The sequence below is a fragment of the Rhagoletis zephyria genome, unplaced genomic scaffold (genome assembly GCF_001687245.7).
Source record: "Rhagoletis zephyria isolate East Lansing unplaced genomic scaffold, Rhagoletis_zephyria_1.1 Rzeph_scaffold_01645, whole genome shotgun sequence".
Taxonomy (NCBI): Eukaryota; Metazoa; Arthropoda; class Insecta; order Diptera; family Tephritidae; genus Rhagoletis; species Rhagoletis zephyria.
In genome coordinates, this window is record NW_016158729.1 from 17,634 (window position 1) to 35,886 (window position 18,253).

The window sequence follows — 18,253 nt, forward strand, 5'->3', positions numbered from 1 at the left end:
GTTCTTGAACGGCTTCTGGTTGCTCTTCACTCCAAATGCGGCAATTTTGCTTATTTACGAAGCCATTCAACCAGAAATGAGCCTCATCGCTGAACAAAATTTGTCGATAAAAAAGCGGATTTATAACAAGTGACTCAGCAAAGAGATAATAAAAGAGAGATATTTTTAGCACCATCTACTTGCTACGGTTCAAACAAAGGGAAACTTAACTTAAGTTTAACATTTGGGTGGTTCACAAGGTGTCGTACGTGTCGTATTGTCGTATGTTGTAAAGTTTTTAACAGCTTAATAAATGTTTAGAGGGTTTGAAATCACCACCAACTATTTTTTAACGGTGTGAAATTTCATAATAAAACTTGTATGTTAGCTTGTGAATTCCTTAAATATATTTTTAGCCGTTTAAAGTTTATGACATACAACAGTACGACAGTATACAACACCTTGTGAACTCCCTAATTGTTTTTGCTTCAACAAATATGACTCCGGTATTGTTAATGCCCAAATTTATCAATACACATTTTTGTCAATTAATGTCCACTGAACGTATCGTGCGTTTTCTCGAAGAATGTCATAACGAAAATAAAAAATTGAATAAATGCAAGAAAAAGGCCTTGAAAGTATTTAATTAGATTTAGCGCAGTGAATAAAACGATTTAAAATCTATGTACATATTCGCACTTCTAAAGTCCATAAATATGCATATATGCAGGTTTTTTCTTCTTAAAAACTCACTCCAAAACTCTTTCCATCCCTCCACAGACTTCGCCTTGCACTCGGTGGTACATGCCGCCCGCCCCGACATCCGTTGCGCCATCTACATTGGCTGCACACCCGTCGTTGCCGTCTCTTCGCTAAAGGTCGGTCTACTGCCATTGACACGCGACGCTTGCGTTTTGGGTGAAATAACCACACACTCATACACGGGCACACAAATGGATGCCGATGAACGTGATCGACTGGTGCGCGCACTCGGTCCCAACTCCAAGGTGTTGATACTCAGCAATTATGGTGCATTGTGTTGTGGTGAAACCATCGAAGAGGCATTCTTTGCTGCCAGCCATATTGTTAAGGCATGTGAAACACAATTACAACTACTGCCAGTTGGTGTAGACAATTTGGTTTTGATACCAGAGGAATCGCGTAAAGCGATTTTTGCAGATGCTCGCCGCCCACCTGAGGATTTGGAGAAGAAATTTGCAGCTGCTGTGGCTACAGTCGAAGCAAATGCTGCTGAGGCCGCAGGCGCTGCTGATGGTGCTGCTGATGGTAGTGGAGCAATCGCTGTTAAAGCTGCTGTTGCTGGTGGCGCACCCAAGTGGCGTGTGGGTGGCGCTGAATTTGAAGCGCTTATGCGCATGCTGGACAACGCCGGCTATCGTACGGGTTACATTTATCGCCATCCACTTATTAAATCGGATCCGCCAAAGCCGAAGAATGATGTTGAACTGCCACCAGCGGTTAGCTCGCTGGGTTATCTACTCGAGGAAGAGGAACTCTTGAAGCAAGGGTGAGTAGCGACAGAGTATGGAAGAAAGGACAATTGATTTGCAGAGTGAGAAATGGGCATTAATTGCATTGTTTTCATTTGCAGCATTTGGAAGAAGGGCGATTTGCGCAAGGGCGGCGATCGAAGCCGATGGCTCAACTCGCCAAATGTCTATCAGAAGGTTGAAGTACTGGAAACAGGCACACCCGATCCCAAGAAGATTACAAAGGTAGAGATTATTACATTTGAAGATAAATCCGAAATAAGTCAGAAGTAAAAAAATATTATTAAAAACAAAAACACACACACACACACACACACACACACACAGTACCTACTACTAAAAAAAGCTAAAAAAAATCCCAACAAATGAACCGTACCGGCGAAAAAAATGTACTCCCATAGCGCTGAAAATTATTAATATAAACTGTAGTAGGATATTTTCGGGGATCAAAGGTTTGCTAATTCAGCAATTAACAATATTCAAAAAGAAATCTATTATTAATGTAGCTTTTATAGAAAACGAAAACTGCTAATATTTTGCTGCCGCCGCTCAATTTTTTATTTTATTTTATCTTTTACAAATAATGTGTGCATTTAATAGCATTATATGTACACGTGTAAGTGTGTGCATTTAATTTGTTCTTTGCCGATTTTGAATTACGGTAATATAATTTCGTCAACTAAAATGACAACCGTGTAAGCGGAAATAGATGTGCGCGTTTGCTATCTTATCACATTTGAAGGCCTTGTTGAGGTTAGCACGGTTTATGATTTATTAAAACATACATTCTTTTCTGCGTTTCAGAAAAATAAATGCCCGTAATATAAATTTTCTACATATAAAAAAAAAAAAAAAATGGAAATATCGTTACCTTAACATACATACATACTTAGAATAGAAAGGCCCTGTCATTTTCTTTCAAAATCCAGCTTTGTAGAAATCTTTATAAATGAATCACTGCAAACGTAATGGAATTTAAAAACAATTACTATAACTCAATTATAGTCCTCGTTTAAAAACAGCATTTTAAAGAAATTGGCAACCGAATAATTTATTCTGTTGTTAAGTTTTTTTAATCACCTTGCAAGTAAACTAAAATGTTAGATAGGGCCTTTCTATACATATTAAGGTAACGATATGTATGTGTGCGGGGATCTGAAACAGGTGTTTTTTTTTAACTCTCATTATCTTTCTCCTATTGCTTTAAAACTTTCAACCCTTTTTATGTTCTTAAATNTTTCAGAAAAATAAATGCCCGTAATATAAATTTTCTACATTAAAAAAAAAAAAAAAAAAAAATGGAAATATCGTTACCTTAATATACATACACACTTAGAATAGAAAGGCCCTGTCATTTTCTTTCAAAATCCAGCTTTGTAGAAATGTTTATAAATGAATCACTGAAAACGTAATGGAATTTAAAAACAATTACTGTAACTCAATTATAGTCCTTGTTTAAAAACAGCATTTTAAAGAAATTGGCATCCGAATAATTTATCCTTTTGTTAAGTTTTTTTAATCACCTTGCAAGTAAACTAAAATGTTAGATAGGGCCTTTCTATACATATTAAGGTAACGATATGTATGTGTGCGGGGATCTGAAACAGGTGTTTTTTTTAACTCTCATTATCTTTCTCCTATTGCTTTAAAACTTTCAACCCTTTTTATGTTCTTAAATATTCCATATTTTTTCGAAATAACTCAAAAAATATTGAGAAGTCAGTAATCTATTCGGAAATAGACCCCCGCATACAGAATTAAAAATTTTTCAGTTACTGCTTTTGTTTTTTTTTCACATTCTCTTTAGCAGTCTACTCTGCTCTAGCTGCCATAAAATATTTATATGTTATTTTGTTTTGGCTAGTCAAAAAGACTTTAATGTAAACATTAACCAAAAAACCAAATGGGCTTAGCGCGTTTCAAAGCACTTTTGAACTAATTTGCTTNCCTTTCTATACATATTAAGGTAACGATATGTATGTGTGCGGGGATCTGAAACAGGTGTTTTTTTTAACTCTCATTATCTTTCTCCTATTGCTTTAAAACTTTCAACCCTTTTTATGTTCTTAAATATTCCATATTTTTTCGAAATAACTCAAAAAATATTGAGAAGTCAGTAATCTATTCGGAAATAGACCCCCGCATACAGAATTAAAAATTTTTCAGTTACTGCTTTTGTTTTTTTTTCACATTCTCTTTAGCAGTCTACTCTGCTCTAGCTGCCATAAAATATTTATATGTTATTTTGTTTTGGCTAGTCAAAAAGACTTTAATGTAAACATTAACCAAAAAACCAAATGGGCTTAGCGCGTTTCAAAGCATTTTTGAACTAATTTGCACAGTTCGCAATTAGTTTAAAATGTTTGATTTATTTTTGTTTGTAGTTATTTTTATTTATGCTTCTTGTATTATTTTATTATGTAAGTACAATTTTTGTTATATATTTTTAATTTTGGTTTTAATTTTTATTTCTTTAAATTGTTATATTTTTTGCTGAACTGAATTTCGAAAATTTACCGCAATATTTTTTTCGTGTAGTGTTTTTTTTTAGATCTTAAAATTTTATTTGTATCTTTTTATATTTTTTTGCTTAACTGAATTTCGAAAATTTATTGCAATATTTTTTTCGTGTAGTATTTTTTTAGATCTTAAAATTTTGTTTGTATCTTTTAGAGCCGTTTTCCCAAGTAGCTCTTAAAATTTATCTTCCCTTTAAACACAAAATTTGTTCTAAAAAAATTTGTTTGAAGGTCAGATACATTTTAAAAACTACTTGAGAAAACGGAACTTAGTTCACACTTTGTTAAATTTATTCAATTCCAATTATTATTTTTAATTGTTCGATTTTTTCTGTTTTGTGAATAAACTTCTCGTATTTTTTTCGTAATTATGTCTGCAGAAGTAAGGTTGTTTTTAGGTATTTTTTCTGAAATTTTCGTTTTGGTTTTTAATCACTATAACTTTTTCTTCTAATGTGCACATATTTGTTCATTATACTTTTGAATACATTCAAGTTTTTAGATTTTAAATTGTTTTACTAATATTAAAATTTTATAAATTTTTAATTTTCTTTTTATTTTTTTTTTTCTTTTTTTGTATTTTTTTATTTTTTTTATTTTAATTGCTTTTGATTTCATCGTAACATTCCATATGCGGCTTTTATTTACCTTCATAGCTAAACCTATATTAAAGCAAGTAACATTTGTAGAAATTAAATGAGATAATTTAAATAAACGACGAAAAATGTTAAGTGTGAAATACACTAGCAAAGAAAAAAGAATTTAAAATAGCANTTTTAATTGCTTTTGATTTCATCGTAACATTCCATATGCGGCTTTTATTTACCTTCATAGCTAAACCTATATTAAAGCAAGTAACATTTGTAGAAATTAAATGAGATAATTTAAATAAACGACAAAAAATGTTAAGTGTGAAATACACTAGCAAAGAAAAAAGTATTTAAAATAGCACAATTTATACAAGGACCGAAAAATAAGGGACAGCATTAAAAAATATATTAATACGCCCCATTAATTTCGTCTATGGTGAAAAATCGTAAATACGTGCGTGGCTACTATTAAAATGTAAACATATACAAAAACAAAAAAAGAAAGAAAATGTAATTTAAAAAATTTTAAAAATTTGATTGAATCGAAATCTGCCTATTTTTTCGGTCCTTTTTCACCGGTAACTATTAATACATAGCTAGTTTCTTAACGTTACATGCAGCCGTTCATATATACATAAATAATCAAACTATCGCAATTTGCAAGCTAACCATCCATATTTAGTATCAACAAATTAACTTTGGTTTTGCGGTAACTCAGTAGAAATGAACAATTTATTAATAAAATTCAATAATAAAAATGGTCATATATATTTATTAGCTATGTAAGTTAACGCTTTATTGTGTCTGTGTATAAGGTAAAGCAAAGCAAGTGTAATACATAAATAATAATAATATATAGTAAAGAAAAAAATATCGTATTTCTTTAATTCCTAGAAATTTAAAAAAGCGCCTTAACAAACTAATATTTGCGCCTTTGGGGGTTTAATTTGGTTAATTTTAACCCAATGAAGCGCTTTTGAAGGTTAACTAATTTCGGCTTGCATACTAAACGCTGGGAAGAAATTATGCTTTAGCCACGTTGCTAATACATTCGCACCGAGTTTTTCTCATAGCAGCTATTTGACAGCGGTCTAAATAGGGCAGCGCAATGCAGTTTGGACATAAAACTAGAGCTATTGCAACGTAATTTTCAAATTGCATTTATTTTTTTTTGTTTTTTTTTTTGCAATCTACATTTAAAAACAGCAAATATTCAAAACAAAATTTGCTTTCGTATTNGGTCTAAATAGGGCAGCGCAATGCAGTTTGGACATAAAACTAGAGCTATTCCAACGTAATTTTCAAATAGCATTTATTTTTTTTTGTTTTTGTTTGCAATCTACATTTAAAAACAGCAAATATTCAAAACAAAATTTGCTTTCGTTCGCTGATACATGCAACTTTACATTATATGGAGTCAATAAAAGAGAGAAAGAGAAAGAAAATGTTAACTCATTAACCTACAAAATGTGTATAAAAGTTACAAATATAATATTGTAATATTAACCATTGCACAACGTTAAAATTGTATATAAACATTTTTATATTCTTGATAAAATCCCTTTGCCTCCAGCCTGAGTGGCTGTTTTTTGTGCCATACATAGCCATGTACATATGTAAATAGCATACATTTGCGATTAGTGAGAGTTCACAATGTCAGCTTTAAAATATCAGTTTTGGAGTAAAATCTCGCGCTCTTAATAACATAAAATATAAATTGTACAACTGAAACTTTACTCTGGTACGTGTTTAGTCAAAAAAATTAAAAAAAATATACTCTTAACACCAAGCTTGACATTGTAACCTCTACTTAGCAATTGATTTTTTCAAATACATATTTTCACTTCAAAATGAGTAAGGAAAATAAAGTCGATTTTTAAAGTAGTGTAAACTATTTAAGGATCCCCATTGCATTTTTGAGGAGTATAACTTTTTTAAATTATAAAAAGGAAAGGAAATTAAAATATAAACAAACTATATGAAAAATTTAGTGGTTCGAAACTTAGTAGTTTACTTCCTGTTAATTTTAGTAGTTCAGTTTCTAGGGTGGCAAATTTTCGAGATTTTAGAATTTCTATAAAAAAAAAAACAAAGAATAAATTTTACTATTTTTAAATATGGCTTTATTTTCCTATTTGAGGGACCTCTCTACAGAAATTATCAGTTCAATAAAAGTTTTTTTGCATTGTTGTCAAATATTTTTTGTTGCTTTTTTTAAGTTTATTTTGTCGCATGCCTGCATGATAAAATTATTTCGCATATGCATATCTATACAAACATATACGCGCCGATTTCGAATCGCCAACTACATATCAAGTAGCGAATAGAACAGCATTTCCGTTGAATCCGAAGCCTTGATTTACAAAAACCATAACTTCCCGGCTCGCTAATTTTATAGCTTTGTCGCTAAGCTAGCAGGGATGACCACAAGCGAGAGAAATGGCCAATTGAAAACGGATATTTTTTCCTCTAATTTTCGTTGTTGGTAATTTTTCCAAACGAAAAATGACACTGAAGATGGCACAGCGCCGAAACCGATTTTTCTCCAAACCAAACTTGGAAAATCGTTCCAAAGTACATCAGGATATTTTTTAGTTGAAATTTCTTTAACCTATTATTTTACACAAATCTGCCGTTCCTGTTACTTCGTTAGCTGAAGGCGTTGAGGCTCTACAAGCGTTTGGGAAACAATTTTAATACAAATTTTTCTAAACTTTTAGTTGAAATAGGAGCATGAACAGTTAGTAAAAAACTTGAGTGTAAACAAGGTACAAAAACGGTTGAAAAAATAGATAAATTTTCTCAATCAAAATTACCCCGGCAACAACAAAAAATGTAGTTTCCTTAATAGGAACTCAGTTGCCAGCTTTCAGTTGCTAGTGGCCTCTATAATACCATTTCAGCCACCGAAAACGCAACTGAAGGTCGGTTGCAACCCGTAATCGACCCATCAGTAAACATCCCTAAGCTGATTAATTTTCCCCGTTGCATTTATAAATGAGGAGTAGATGATTTTTTGTGAATTATTTTCCTAATGCTCACCCATTATCCTGTCATGTGAATAAAAAATGCTTAGATGTACATATGTAGGTACTTGATTGCAATTCTAGACCAAAATCTTCTGTGGGAATAATCCGTGGGTGCGTCTTTATAAAAATTATAAATAAAATCCATATTTTTTTTTTTTTTTTTTTTTTGCATGATTTACACACAGCTAACAAACTATTATGATTTTCCGCTGTTATTTTTTTATGGAGCAATTTCGGTTGTTTTGTGTAAAAAAAATTTGTGAAAGAAAATAACCCGTGTCTGTTTCATTTACATAACGACGCTAACATGTCAAACTATCGTATGTGCGAAAATGCTTTTCCAATTACGATACCTTGCGCTTGCATTTAGTGTGATACACAAATTGGCAAATCGTCAAGTTTCGTGTCTTCTTAGAAGCAGAGGATACTGGCTCTTAACAAAAGGTCGAATCCCACACTTTTTCCTAATGACAACAAAATTTTTTAAAACAAGTTCTTTGCTCTCCTGAAAAGTACCCATTTTCTCATTCGACAGTTTGACATGGTAGCGACGATATGTCACATACAAATTTCAAAGCTAGTAGTTAGAGGCACGAAAACCTTAAACAGTTTCAAAACTTTTGCTAAATTAAAAATACATAAGTATGTACTAATTTTTCGAGCTTCAAGTTTTTCATTTCTTTTGCTAGCAAATATATGTAACNACATACAAATTTCAAAGCTAGTAGTTAGAGGCACGAAAACCTTAAACAGTACATAAGTATGTACTAATTTTTCGAGCTTCAAGTTTTTCATTTCTTTTGCTAGCAAATATATGTACATATGTTTTTACATATCTCACACCACCTTCAAAAGAGTCACAACTCAAAATTTGGCATTTTTTGAAATTTTGCGCTATAAATATACACAGAGCTTTATTTACCATTCAGAAAAAGCTGGAGCAAATTTTATTGAAAAAAAAAAACCTAAGATAGAGTCGCCCTTGCCCATATGATTATCATGTGCTAAGAAATAGTTTTTCGCATTTTCTATTATTTTGAGTTATGACCCTTTTGAAGATGGTGTGCGATATGTATCTTCATTATTAGTCTTAATTATTTTTTATGTATTGACTGCTTTGCTTTATTGAAAAAATTAACTTCCCCACGATTGTAAAAAAAGACAATAGGTATAAAATATTAAAAAGAAAACTTGATTATGTGTTAATACAATCGGCGGACTAAAGAATGAAAAAATCTGTAAAAAATATGATAAATGCCACACTGCTAATTATTTTTATTTTGCAAGCCATTTTTTGTATTGTTCACACTTTCATAGCTAAAATAATTAACCCTTATTACAAAAATGCTTAGTTTTAACGCAAACAATGGCTTGGTTTTAACACTAATGAAAGTTTTAGGTATATTTATATTTATATTTATTTATATATTTTTCCTTTTTTGTATCGCGTTAAAAATATTAATTTATAATATTTAAACACAGTATTTACATAATTACTGCTAAAATAATGAGATTAAATAAACAAACTACAACTATTTTCTTTCTCTTTCTACTTTCATAATTTAATTTAAACTACAAATTATCGACACATTGCGCTGCCTCAAATCCCAATTTCAAAATCGAAAATCGTCCACTCAACAACGCAATACAATTTCAAATCCCATTTTCGAATTCGCTTCCCTGTGCGCATTGCCAAAAAAATCTCGCTACTACTTTTAATACCAAATTCGAATCCCTCTGTCATGCCACCACACCCAAAATGCGTGCTTTTGTCACTGTCTTACCATCACCATCGCCAATATCAGTGGGTCGCTGAAGGTTCACCAACACACTCTACACCAGTACGCATCGAAGATCCGTTGCAATTTGTGCCAGCGGGAACAAATCCAAAAGAATTCAAGCGGTTGCAACAACAGGTAGGCGATTGTAGATTTAAGTAAATTGTGAGAAATTAATCAAAATTAAATACCAAAAATCTCTTTACTAGATCAAAGACAATCGTCGCGCTGATAAAATATCCGCCGGACCACAATCACACATCCTCGAAGGCGTTACATGGGATGAGGCCAATCGCATTAAGGATGCGACTGTTTCATCAGCCGGCGATCATGTTGTGCTAATGGGCGCCGCCTCCAAGGGCATCATACAACGTGGCTATCAGCATAATGCGGCCGTTTACAAAGCACCATATGCCAAGAATCCATTCGATAATGTAACCGATGATGAATTGAATGAATACAAACGCACGGTGGAGCGTAAGAAGAAGAGCATTCATGGCGAATGTAAGTGTGTTTGATAAATACCATAGAAATTGCAACTTCATAAATATAAGGGCTGCATATGCAATGAATTTTTAGTGTTGCAAAGGCATGGCTCTATATTTTGTTAGTGTTTTGCAAACAAAAATACTATACAAGTTTGCAAATGAAATGATGCCATACCATTTGCAAAGATTCTGAACAGTCCCATTACTTTGTTTTCTTTAAATTTTAATTTCAATATTTTATTCTGCACAGATACCGATACTGATTTCTCCGAATCGGAGCCGTTGAGTTCGATGCCAATCTCAGCACCACAACAGACGAAGCAATTAACAATCACAACTGCCGCAGTTAGTCAATCAGAACCAGAAGATGTTTCAGGTAATGTTGAGAAAAGATTGCTTGTTATAGGTTAAGGCCCACTGTGGAAACCGAAAATGTGAGGGTTTTCAGTAAAACGATAAAATATTTAAATTTAAATTGTAAAAGCGGGTGATAAATAAGCTATCATTGACTGTATATAGTAACTTTTTGCTGCAATAAATTTCAAAATGGAGATAAGTGCGCCTTTTTTGCCCTCACGTCTCTACTTTTGAAGCAGCAATACCCATTTTGAAATTCTTAATTTTTATTTTTATAAAAAAGAATTGAAGTTAAATTAAGTGCCGCTATAATGCGTGGCATTCCACTTTATCAGTCATTAAAAGCAACTTTTTTACTTACAGAACACCAAGTGATGAGAATAGAAACTAAACAAGCGCCAGTTCCAAGCCAACCCGAATTAGTATTGAGCGATGGTAAGTCCAAACAAGCATTCTCTCCACTCACATTTACAAACATACATAAATTTGGTTTTAAATTCAAGTTTATTCTAAAAAAAAATACATTTTTATTCGATAATATGCTGTGCGTCAAGCAAATATGTTATGTATTCGTTCAAAATATTTAACTGCGTTTTGTTCTTGTCTGAAATCTTGCTTTATATACATATACATACTATATGTTATTTATTCATATATTATTTCCTGTTTGATTGCAATTATTTATTCTTTTTTAATCCGTATTTAAATTTGTTTATTTTTGTAGTTGTAGTTTATAACTGTATTGTTTTTAGCAGCGTCTTAAAATTATTCTTCTTGCTCTATTAAATTCGTTATCACATTTATATATTTTTCTTATTGATGCCAACTACAATAAAAAGGCGCATTAATCAAACTACATATCTATGCCAAATGAAGCCGCTCTTATACATGCCTTAAAAAGGCTAAAAATACTAATACAATATTGTTTTTGAAAGGTAGCCATCAGCGCTGCTTTGCTTTGAGTACTCCAATAAATGTCGTAGGAATTTTTCCTAATAAATATGGCTACCGTTCGACCGCTTTCAAACAATTCACGTTCCATACACATACATATGTATGTACGTATGTACATATATATATTTTTAGGGGTTTTTAATTGCCGCGCTTAATTTTTTTTTAATATTACATACTTAGTTTTATTTTATTATTAAAACAAATTGATTTTTTAATTTATTTTTATCATTTTGTTTCTTTTTCCCTTCCTAACTCCACCACAAATAATATTCAATGCCACTTTGTGCTACAACGTAAACACATATTTGTTGACACAATATTTTATTAGTTGTTAGAAAGAAAATATTACCCGTACTCGATAGTGTGTCTGTAACATTTTTGTAGTACGAAAAAAAAAACTAAACTGTTACATTCCGTACTCTACTCGTTTTACCTACACTTTCTCTACTGCGCTCTGTTAGATACTTAAACTTGCAATAATACTTAACTCTAATGATTTTTACATAATATATTTAAATTTGTATCTATTTTATACTCATGAACGATTTGTTTGCATACACAGGCCCAGCTTGTTGTACGGCGTGTATTAAGTGATTTATTATTTTCCGCTACTACCACTCCTGCTACTATTTCTACTTCTACTACTACATACAACTACTGTTACTACCACAACTACATCTGCTACTGTTTAAACATCAAACAACTTTATACATACTTCGTACGGCAGCTATCACTGCTATTGCGTTACTCTTCTACTCTACTTCCCTTCATCCACATCTTAGTTTCCTACAGTACTTCTTTCAAAATTGATTTTTCCAAATCTTTTTTCCCTCATTTCTATATTGGCACAAAGTTTTTAGTCATTATGAGTTTTGTGTGCAGCTGCAGTTTTTATAAACTAAATTTTTTAAACAAAGATTTTTTAGATTTCTGAACACTTTTAACAAAGTTTTCGTTAGTTGTGAATAAGTGTTAATTTTTCTCTTAGAAAAACACATTTTTTAAGCAAAATTATTACGATTTTTGAAAAAAATTTTGATTAGTTTCAAAAAATTATTTTTTTTTCCAAACAAAATTATTTATATCTAAAAAAAATATACAAAAACAAGTATTCATAGACAATATGTTTTTCAAATGGAGTTGAGTTCTTTAAAAGTCATCGATTGACTATATAACCTTGTTTATGTTCAACAAGTGACTATTTTGAGTTCTAGGCAAAATTAGAAAATGTAAGCAAAATTAACTAAAAAAAAAAACAACTTTGTTTTTCTATGAATACTTGTTCTTGATTGATTTTCATTATTTTCGTACAATATTTTTTTTTTTATTAGAATACGGTCAAATAAGTAATTTGGTGGTCAAAAATTAAATTTTTTTCTCTACTACTCTTCTATTCCCTTTAACCCACAATGTTTTGTAGCCAGCTTCAAGCACAAGTCAATTGGAAATAATAACAAAATTTAAAGGCTAAAAATAAAAAAAATATAAATTTTTATTTTTATGAAATTAGTTTTCTAAACATATTGAATTGGAAAAATTTTGTAATTAAAATATGTATTTTTATAAATCGATACAGTTTAACAGAAAAACATATATTTTTTGTTTTATAAATGTATTTTTTCACCCAACCAAATCCTTCAAATCAAAAACGAAAAACCGCTGCCCACCTATGTTTGTTAAGCGTGTGATCAATAGTCAGTTTATCAGTCAAAACTCAATCCATTCAGTCTAGTCGAAAGAGTTAGTAAATCGTTAGCTAGTCAGTTAGTTTTTAATTGGTAAATCAATTGAGTACCATCCCAGAGTCAGTGACAACAGGTAGTTAGTTAAATCGCATCATCTAGTTGGCGTTCCAGTCAGCGATCCTACCCCTTCGTTTTGCCGCTGCTGCATTGCGTATATGTGTGTGTATGGCGCCGTTATAATATATCGCTAGCTCCATACTGCTATCATCATCAACAAGAACAACACCAACATCATCACCAAATCAACACCAAAATGTGTTTATAGGACCACAATCAAATGACAGTATAAGTAATATCACAGTCACAGCTACTACTACTACCATTAGATTTTCTACTAATAAATATTAGTAAAATAATAACCTACTCTTTTCCGGCACAACGTAAAACGAAATAATGAAATAAATCTAAAATAAAAACCTATACACATAAAACAGCTCAACAACAAATACTCGTTTGAAAATTTACCGACAAAAATGTCGAAACTAAAACCACTACTACTACTACTGTAGATGCAAAGCCCGATGAGGTGAGTTAAAAACAAAGATAGTCAAATAATAGAGTTCACCACCTTTTCACAATCGCTTAGTGATAGTTTTTATAGGCGTTTAGTTCTCATCTTCATTGCGCAAATGAACATCATTTTCAGTAGGAGTGTATGTGAGAGGAGGTGGAGTTGGAATTTAAAAAGAATCAGGTAATTGTTAGTTAACTGTATATGTAAAACTGAGAATGAAATATAGTTGCCAGGATATTTAAAAAGTATAAGGAGCCAACAATAAATAAATTAGTTTCAATGATCTCTACATACATACATACATACATAGTCTTGTGCTCACCAAAATTTAAAAACATTTTTCTGTAACAAAAGCTGGAATAAGATCTTAAAGCTTACCGGGGGGTTTCTGACATTTGTGCGCGCTTGATATTTTCAGGTGAATTTTTGAGATTATTTGAAATTTTGAGGTTAGTTGCAACTTTAAGGGCAGTTGAAATTTTGAGGACATGTAGTTCCATTTTTGGATTTGGTTTGGAGTTTAGTTGATACTTTAAGGCTAGTTGAACTTTTGATAGGCTGAAATTTCGAAGTTAGTAAAAAAATCGAGGCCAGTGAAAGTAAAGTCTAAAAATATATATATATATATATATATATATATATATATATATATATGTATGTGACTAAAAATGGTAGTTTAAATTTGTAAATTGGTTCCAATTTTGAGGTTAGCTCTAAATTTTGAGGTTGGTTGAAATCTAGTGGTTAATTAAAAATTTGTTAGTTAAAATGTTGCTGAAATTGTTTAAGTTAGGTAAAATTATATTAGGATAATTCATCTAAACGTCTCTTAACCACGTACGTACACCTCATAAACGTACTTAATTGTGTATGGAAAACCGGGTTATTTAAGAGGTTTACTCACGAGGCATTTACGAATTTAAATGAATACCCATATTATTTTTTAAATAAGTATATCTTTTAGGTAAATAGCTTTAAATTTTAGTCTAATACGCATTGAAGTTTTGAATTTAGTTTTAAGGTTAACTAAAATTTTGCATAGGTTAGGTAAAATTATATAATTTTTTAATTCTAAACTCTAAAATTCTAATACGCACGAAATTGGTTTGATATTTCCGAAAAAATGCCTAGTAATTATTTCGGAATTTTATGCTGAAAATGGTGTTCTTCATCAGTCACCTTCACAAATAGTAACATAAAAATTGCATATTCCTTTTATGTTTTTCGTAATTCAATCAAATCGTTTATTTTGCATACATGTGTACAACAAAGATTATCCCGTTCATTCAAAGACATAAAATTGGCTTAAAATTTTCAGCTTCACGAACACATACACACACATCCCTTAACTCCTCGTTAACATTGCGTCTTGTATAATAAAAATAATAATCTCTAATTTGGTTGCATCTGTCACTCATAAATACTTACAAAGGCAAGAAAATTCCACAAACAAAAATTTATGTTGGATTTCTACTCTTGCCAGAACACATTTTTTATACCAACCAGTTTTTAAAGCATAATTTTTTTTTAGTTTGTTTGTTTTTGTAGCTGTGTAAAGAGTTTTACTATAGATTCTTGATAGTAATCATACGTTATTCTACTTTTTTGATGTGTGAAATTACTTGTCTCTTGCTAAAAAAGAAATATTTCTGACTGTACAATTTTTTTAGTGCTTTAGAAATGTATTAGATTGTTTTAGCTACACTCATTTTACATACGCCTATTATGACTGACTCAAATTTTGGATGAACACCTGTTTTTTAATTCAGTGATTAATTTTCAGGAAATTAAAAAAAAATATAAATTTGTTTTCTTTGGAAATATCATTTAATTTTATTTTTTTAATGTTCGTTAGTGTCTCTGCTTGTTTCTCTGTGTTATTATTATTATTATTTTTTTTTTGTTGAGAATCTAGCCCCCTCTTTTAGTCTCTTTTTTAGGAATAATAGCCCTTTTTCATACAATAAATAAAAAATTATAATTTTTATTTAGTTTTAGTTTAGGCTAGTCAGCAGTGCTGCAGCTGTTTCTATAGGCGCACATACGCTACTATTCTTCTGTCTTTTATAATTTTCTTATAACTGTTTTGCACATTTGACATGTATAATTATATAATAAGAAAAGCATTCGGATAAACAGCATGTACTCTGCTTTTTGTACACTTTAATCAGCGTATAAAAAGATTGCGCACAAAAAAAAAATCGTTTGCGACGTTCTACTTTATTACCTACATACACTATTTTTAATACAAAATATATACTCGTACATAATTTGTCTAACTATATACTTTATTAGAAACTATAAAAATAACAATGTTTATTATGACACACTTTTTACTACTTGTTTAATTTTTTTTTTTTAAACAAAACTTTTTTAAACCACCAAAAAATTACCTGCCTGTGTATGTATATTCTTTTAGCAACTCTAAGTTTCATAAATGGCGAACGTTCTCATACGGCTGTGAATCGAAAACCGCCTACGGGCCGAGGTAAACAAAATTTGTGCATTTTTACTAAAACCCAAAAATGCAATGAAACGCTCATACCACGTACTTATTGTTGTAAGACATCCTAACCCCCATCGACCATACATATTTACGTACATAAACATATGTATGTATAGAATACTTCAACAATACTAAGCCAACGCTCCGTTTGTAAATATGTATAATTCACACGTCAAGTTTAGCTCCCAATATTTAATGCAATTGCAAATTCATTGGTGGCGTCTTTAACCTTTTAAATACAACAAATTGCAGTGTGTTAAACAAATATATATATATTTTGTGCCGTTGGGTGTGCCGCCATTCACTTATGTATACTTGCAAACTCTTAACTGAATTACATCAATATATTTTTCTCTTTGCTACTATAGTTACTCCCTATCCACTAATAACAGTAATACATGTATTTAGTAATTCTTGTAATCGATTTTATCCTTGTAATACATATCAACAAATAAAAAAAATATATTATCGAATTAATCCTAACTGGTATTACAATGTAGCATTGTTGAGTATTTGTAATGTAAAAAACATGCATCCAAAATTGTGGTGAAAAGTAACACTTTCTAAATTTAGTTCAACTAACATATGTATCAGGCGTATGTACATATATTAAATGCAATATATTTTAAAAGATTTTTTAAGCCTCTTTGCTAACTCTATTTTGGTACTGAAAATTTTAATGCGCGATTTTTTGCATATATTAACTTCGAAATTGACATGCTAACTTCTGCATAAGTGTATACATATTCATGCTCTGGTTTTGTGATAAATTGAGCTCGCCGAAAGTCATGGTAATTCCATAATAATAGAGTATTAAAAAGAACTTTAAGCGAAAAGTTAAAATTGTTCCCAAGTATCATATCTGTATGTGTCACTACATATAGTACTTATATGTAAAAATTAAAGTCAGACATGTTACTTCATTTTATATATAGAACACGGTTTTCATGATATCAACTAATCCTTTCAAAATACGGTGGGAATTGCTTCCCTTAGTCTCCAAAGCACTGAAAAACATTACTCGCTGATGGCTGATCTGGAAGGAGCCATAAACGATTCTTTGATTTCCCATGTTTTCCAGATGAGTTTTGGATTGGCTTTCCTTTACGGCCGATTTTGTTTCACATATTATGTCGGAATGGGTAGGCCGAAATTAATGTTTATCACATGCACACGTTGCTAAAGGATCACATTTTTTTAAGAGCAATTTTATTATTTAGTTTTAACTTATTCTTAAAAAAACAAAACAAAAATATGTTGAAAAACCATCAATTGCTGGTTACACAGCTAATGGGCGTAATATACAGAGCTTCATTGAAATAACATGTATTCGGCATAAAAGTGCCTAAGAATAAAATCATAAAATTACATTTAAATTTGATCGGAAAAATATTAATTCAATTTTAATGGTTCCCTGGTTTCTATAACTAAATGACATTTTTTTTCTTTAATGCAAATATTTAGAAAAGAACTGCATTCAAACTTTTTCAATAAAACCACAAATTAAAAGGTCGCCAAAGGCTAAGATTTTTTTTTTTTTTTCAAAAATATGGCAAATTATATGCACATAACAAAAAAAGATCTTGTTCATATAAATAATCTACTAAGTGGGTCAAATTACCCATAGTGGGCTCGAGCGAATCCCGATTTAGCATGTATACTCCCCTAATATTATGGATTAGGGAGATTTAAATAAGCTTATTGTGCTGGTACCTACTGATTTTTAACAGCTCACCCCATTATGTTTATTTTTGGAACTGTGGCTAGGTCAATTAAAATATCCGAAATACATATATGTAGCACCACAATTTTTATTGGGCACTTCGAAAGACACTTCATTTCAAAAGCGTAAATGCTATCGCCTCAGCCACGATGTAGTTATTTCTCGAATATATGGTAAAAAGAGCCACTTAAAGGAATTCATTTATAAAGCGAGATCAAAATCCAAAAATTGTGCCGAAGTACGGGTACTTTTTTTTGTAATTTTTTGGAAAATGTATTTATTTTTTGTTCATTATAAAAAATTATCTCGAAAGTCTTTTCAGGCACTTTCTTCCGATAGCAACTGTGTTTGCCAGTGAATTTCAGCTACGTTCGTTTTAGATAGCTCTAGTGTTCGCACAAATTTCAAATTTTTATTCGATTTTTATTTTTTTTTTTATATTGAGAAACCCGATTTACTGATTTATAGCGTATTCTTTTCTCGCCAGGGCTGTCAAGTTTTAGTGTTCTTTTATCAGCATCTTCACATTCATATTGCGTGCTCTTTCTCTAAAATGTTGC

General features: G+C 31.0%; 1 protein-coding gene across 7 annotated transcripts in view; it reads left to right on the forward strand.

Moving 5' to 3' along the window:
- hts (adducin 1-like protein hts) overlaps positions 1 to 18,253 on the forward strand; it is a 52,486-nt gene that overhangs the window by 14,775 nt on the left and 19,458 nt on the right. For all 7 annotated transcript variants that reach the window (XR_001847802.1, XM_017618493.1, XM_017618494.1 and 4 more), the window contains exons 3-8: positions 760 to 1,507; positions 1,592 to 1,715; positions 9,434 to 9,544; positions 9,616 to 9,910; positions 10,145 to 10,270; positions 10,615 to 10,686. Coding sequence is in view for 6 of the 7 variants with exons in the window: in XM_017618493.1 (XP_017473982.1) it covers positions 760 to 1,507; positions 1,592 to 1,715; positions 9,434 to 9,544; positions 9,616 to 9,910; positions 10,145 to 10,270; positions 10,615 to 10,686 (1,476 nt within the window). In the remaining variant the exon portion in view is untranslated. The remainder of the gene's footprint in view (positions 1 to 759; positions 1,508 to 1,591; positions 1,716 to 9,433; positions 9,545 to 9,615; positions 9,911 to 10,144; positions 10,271 to 10,614; positions 10,687 to 18,253) is intronic.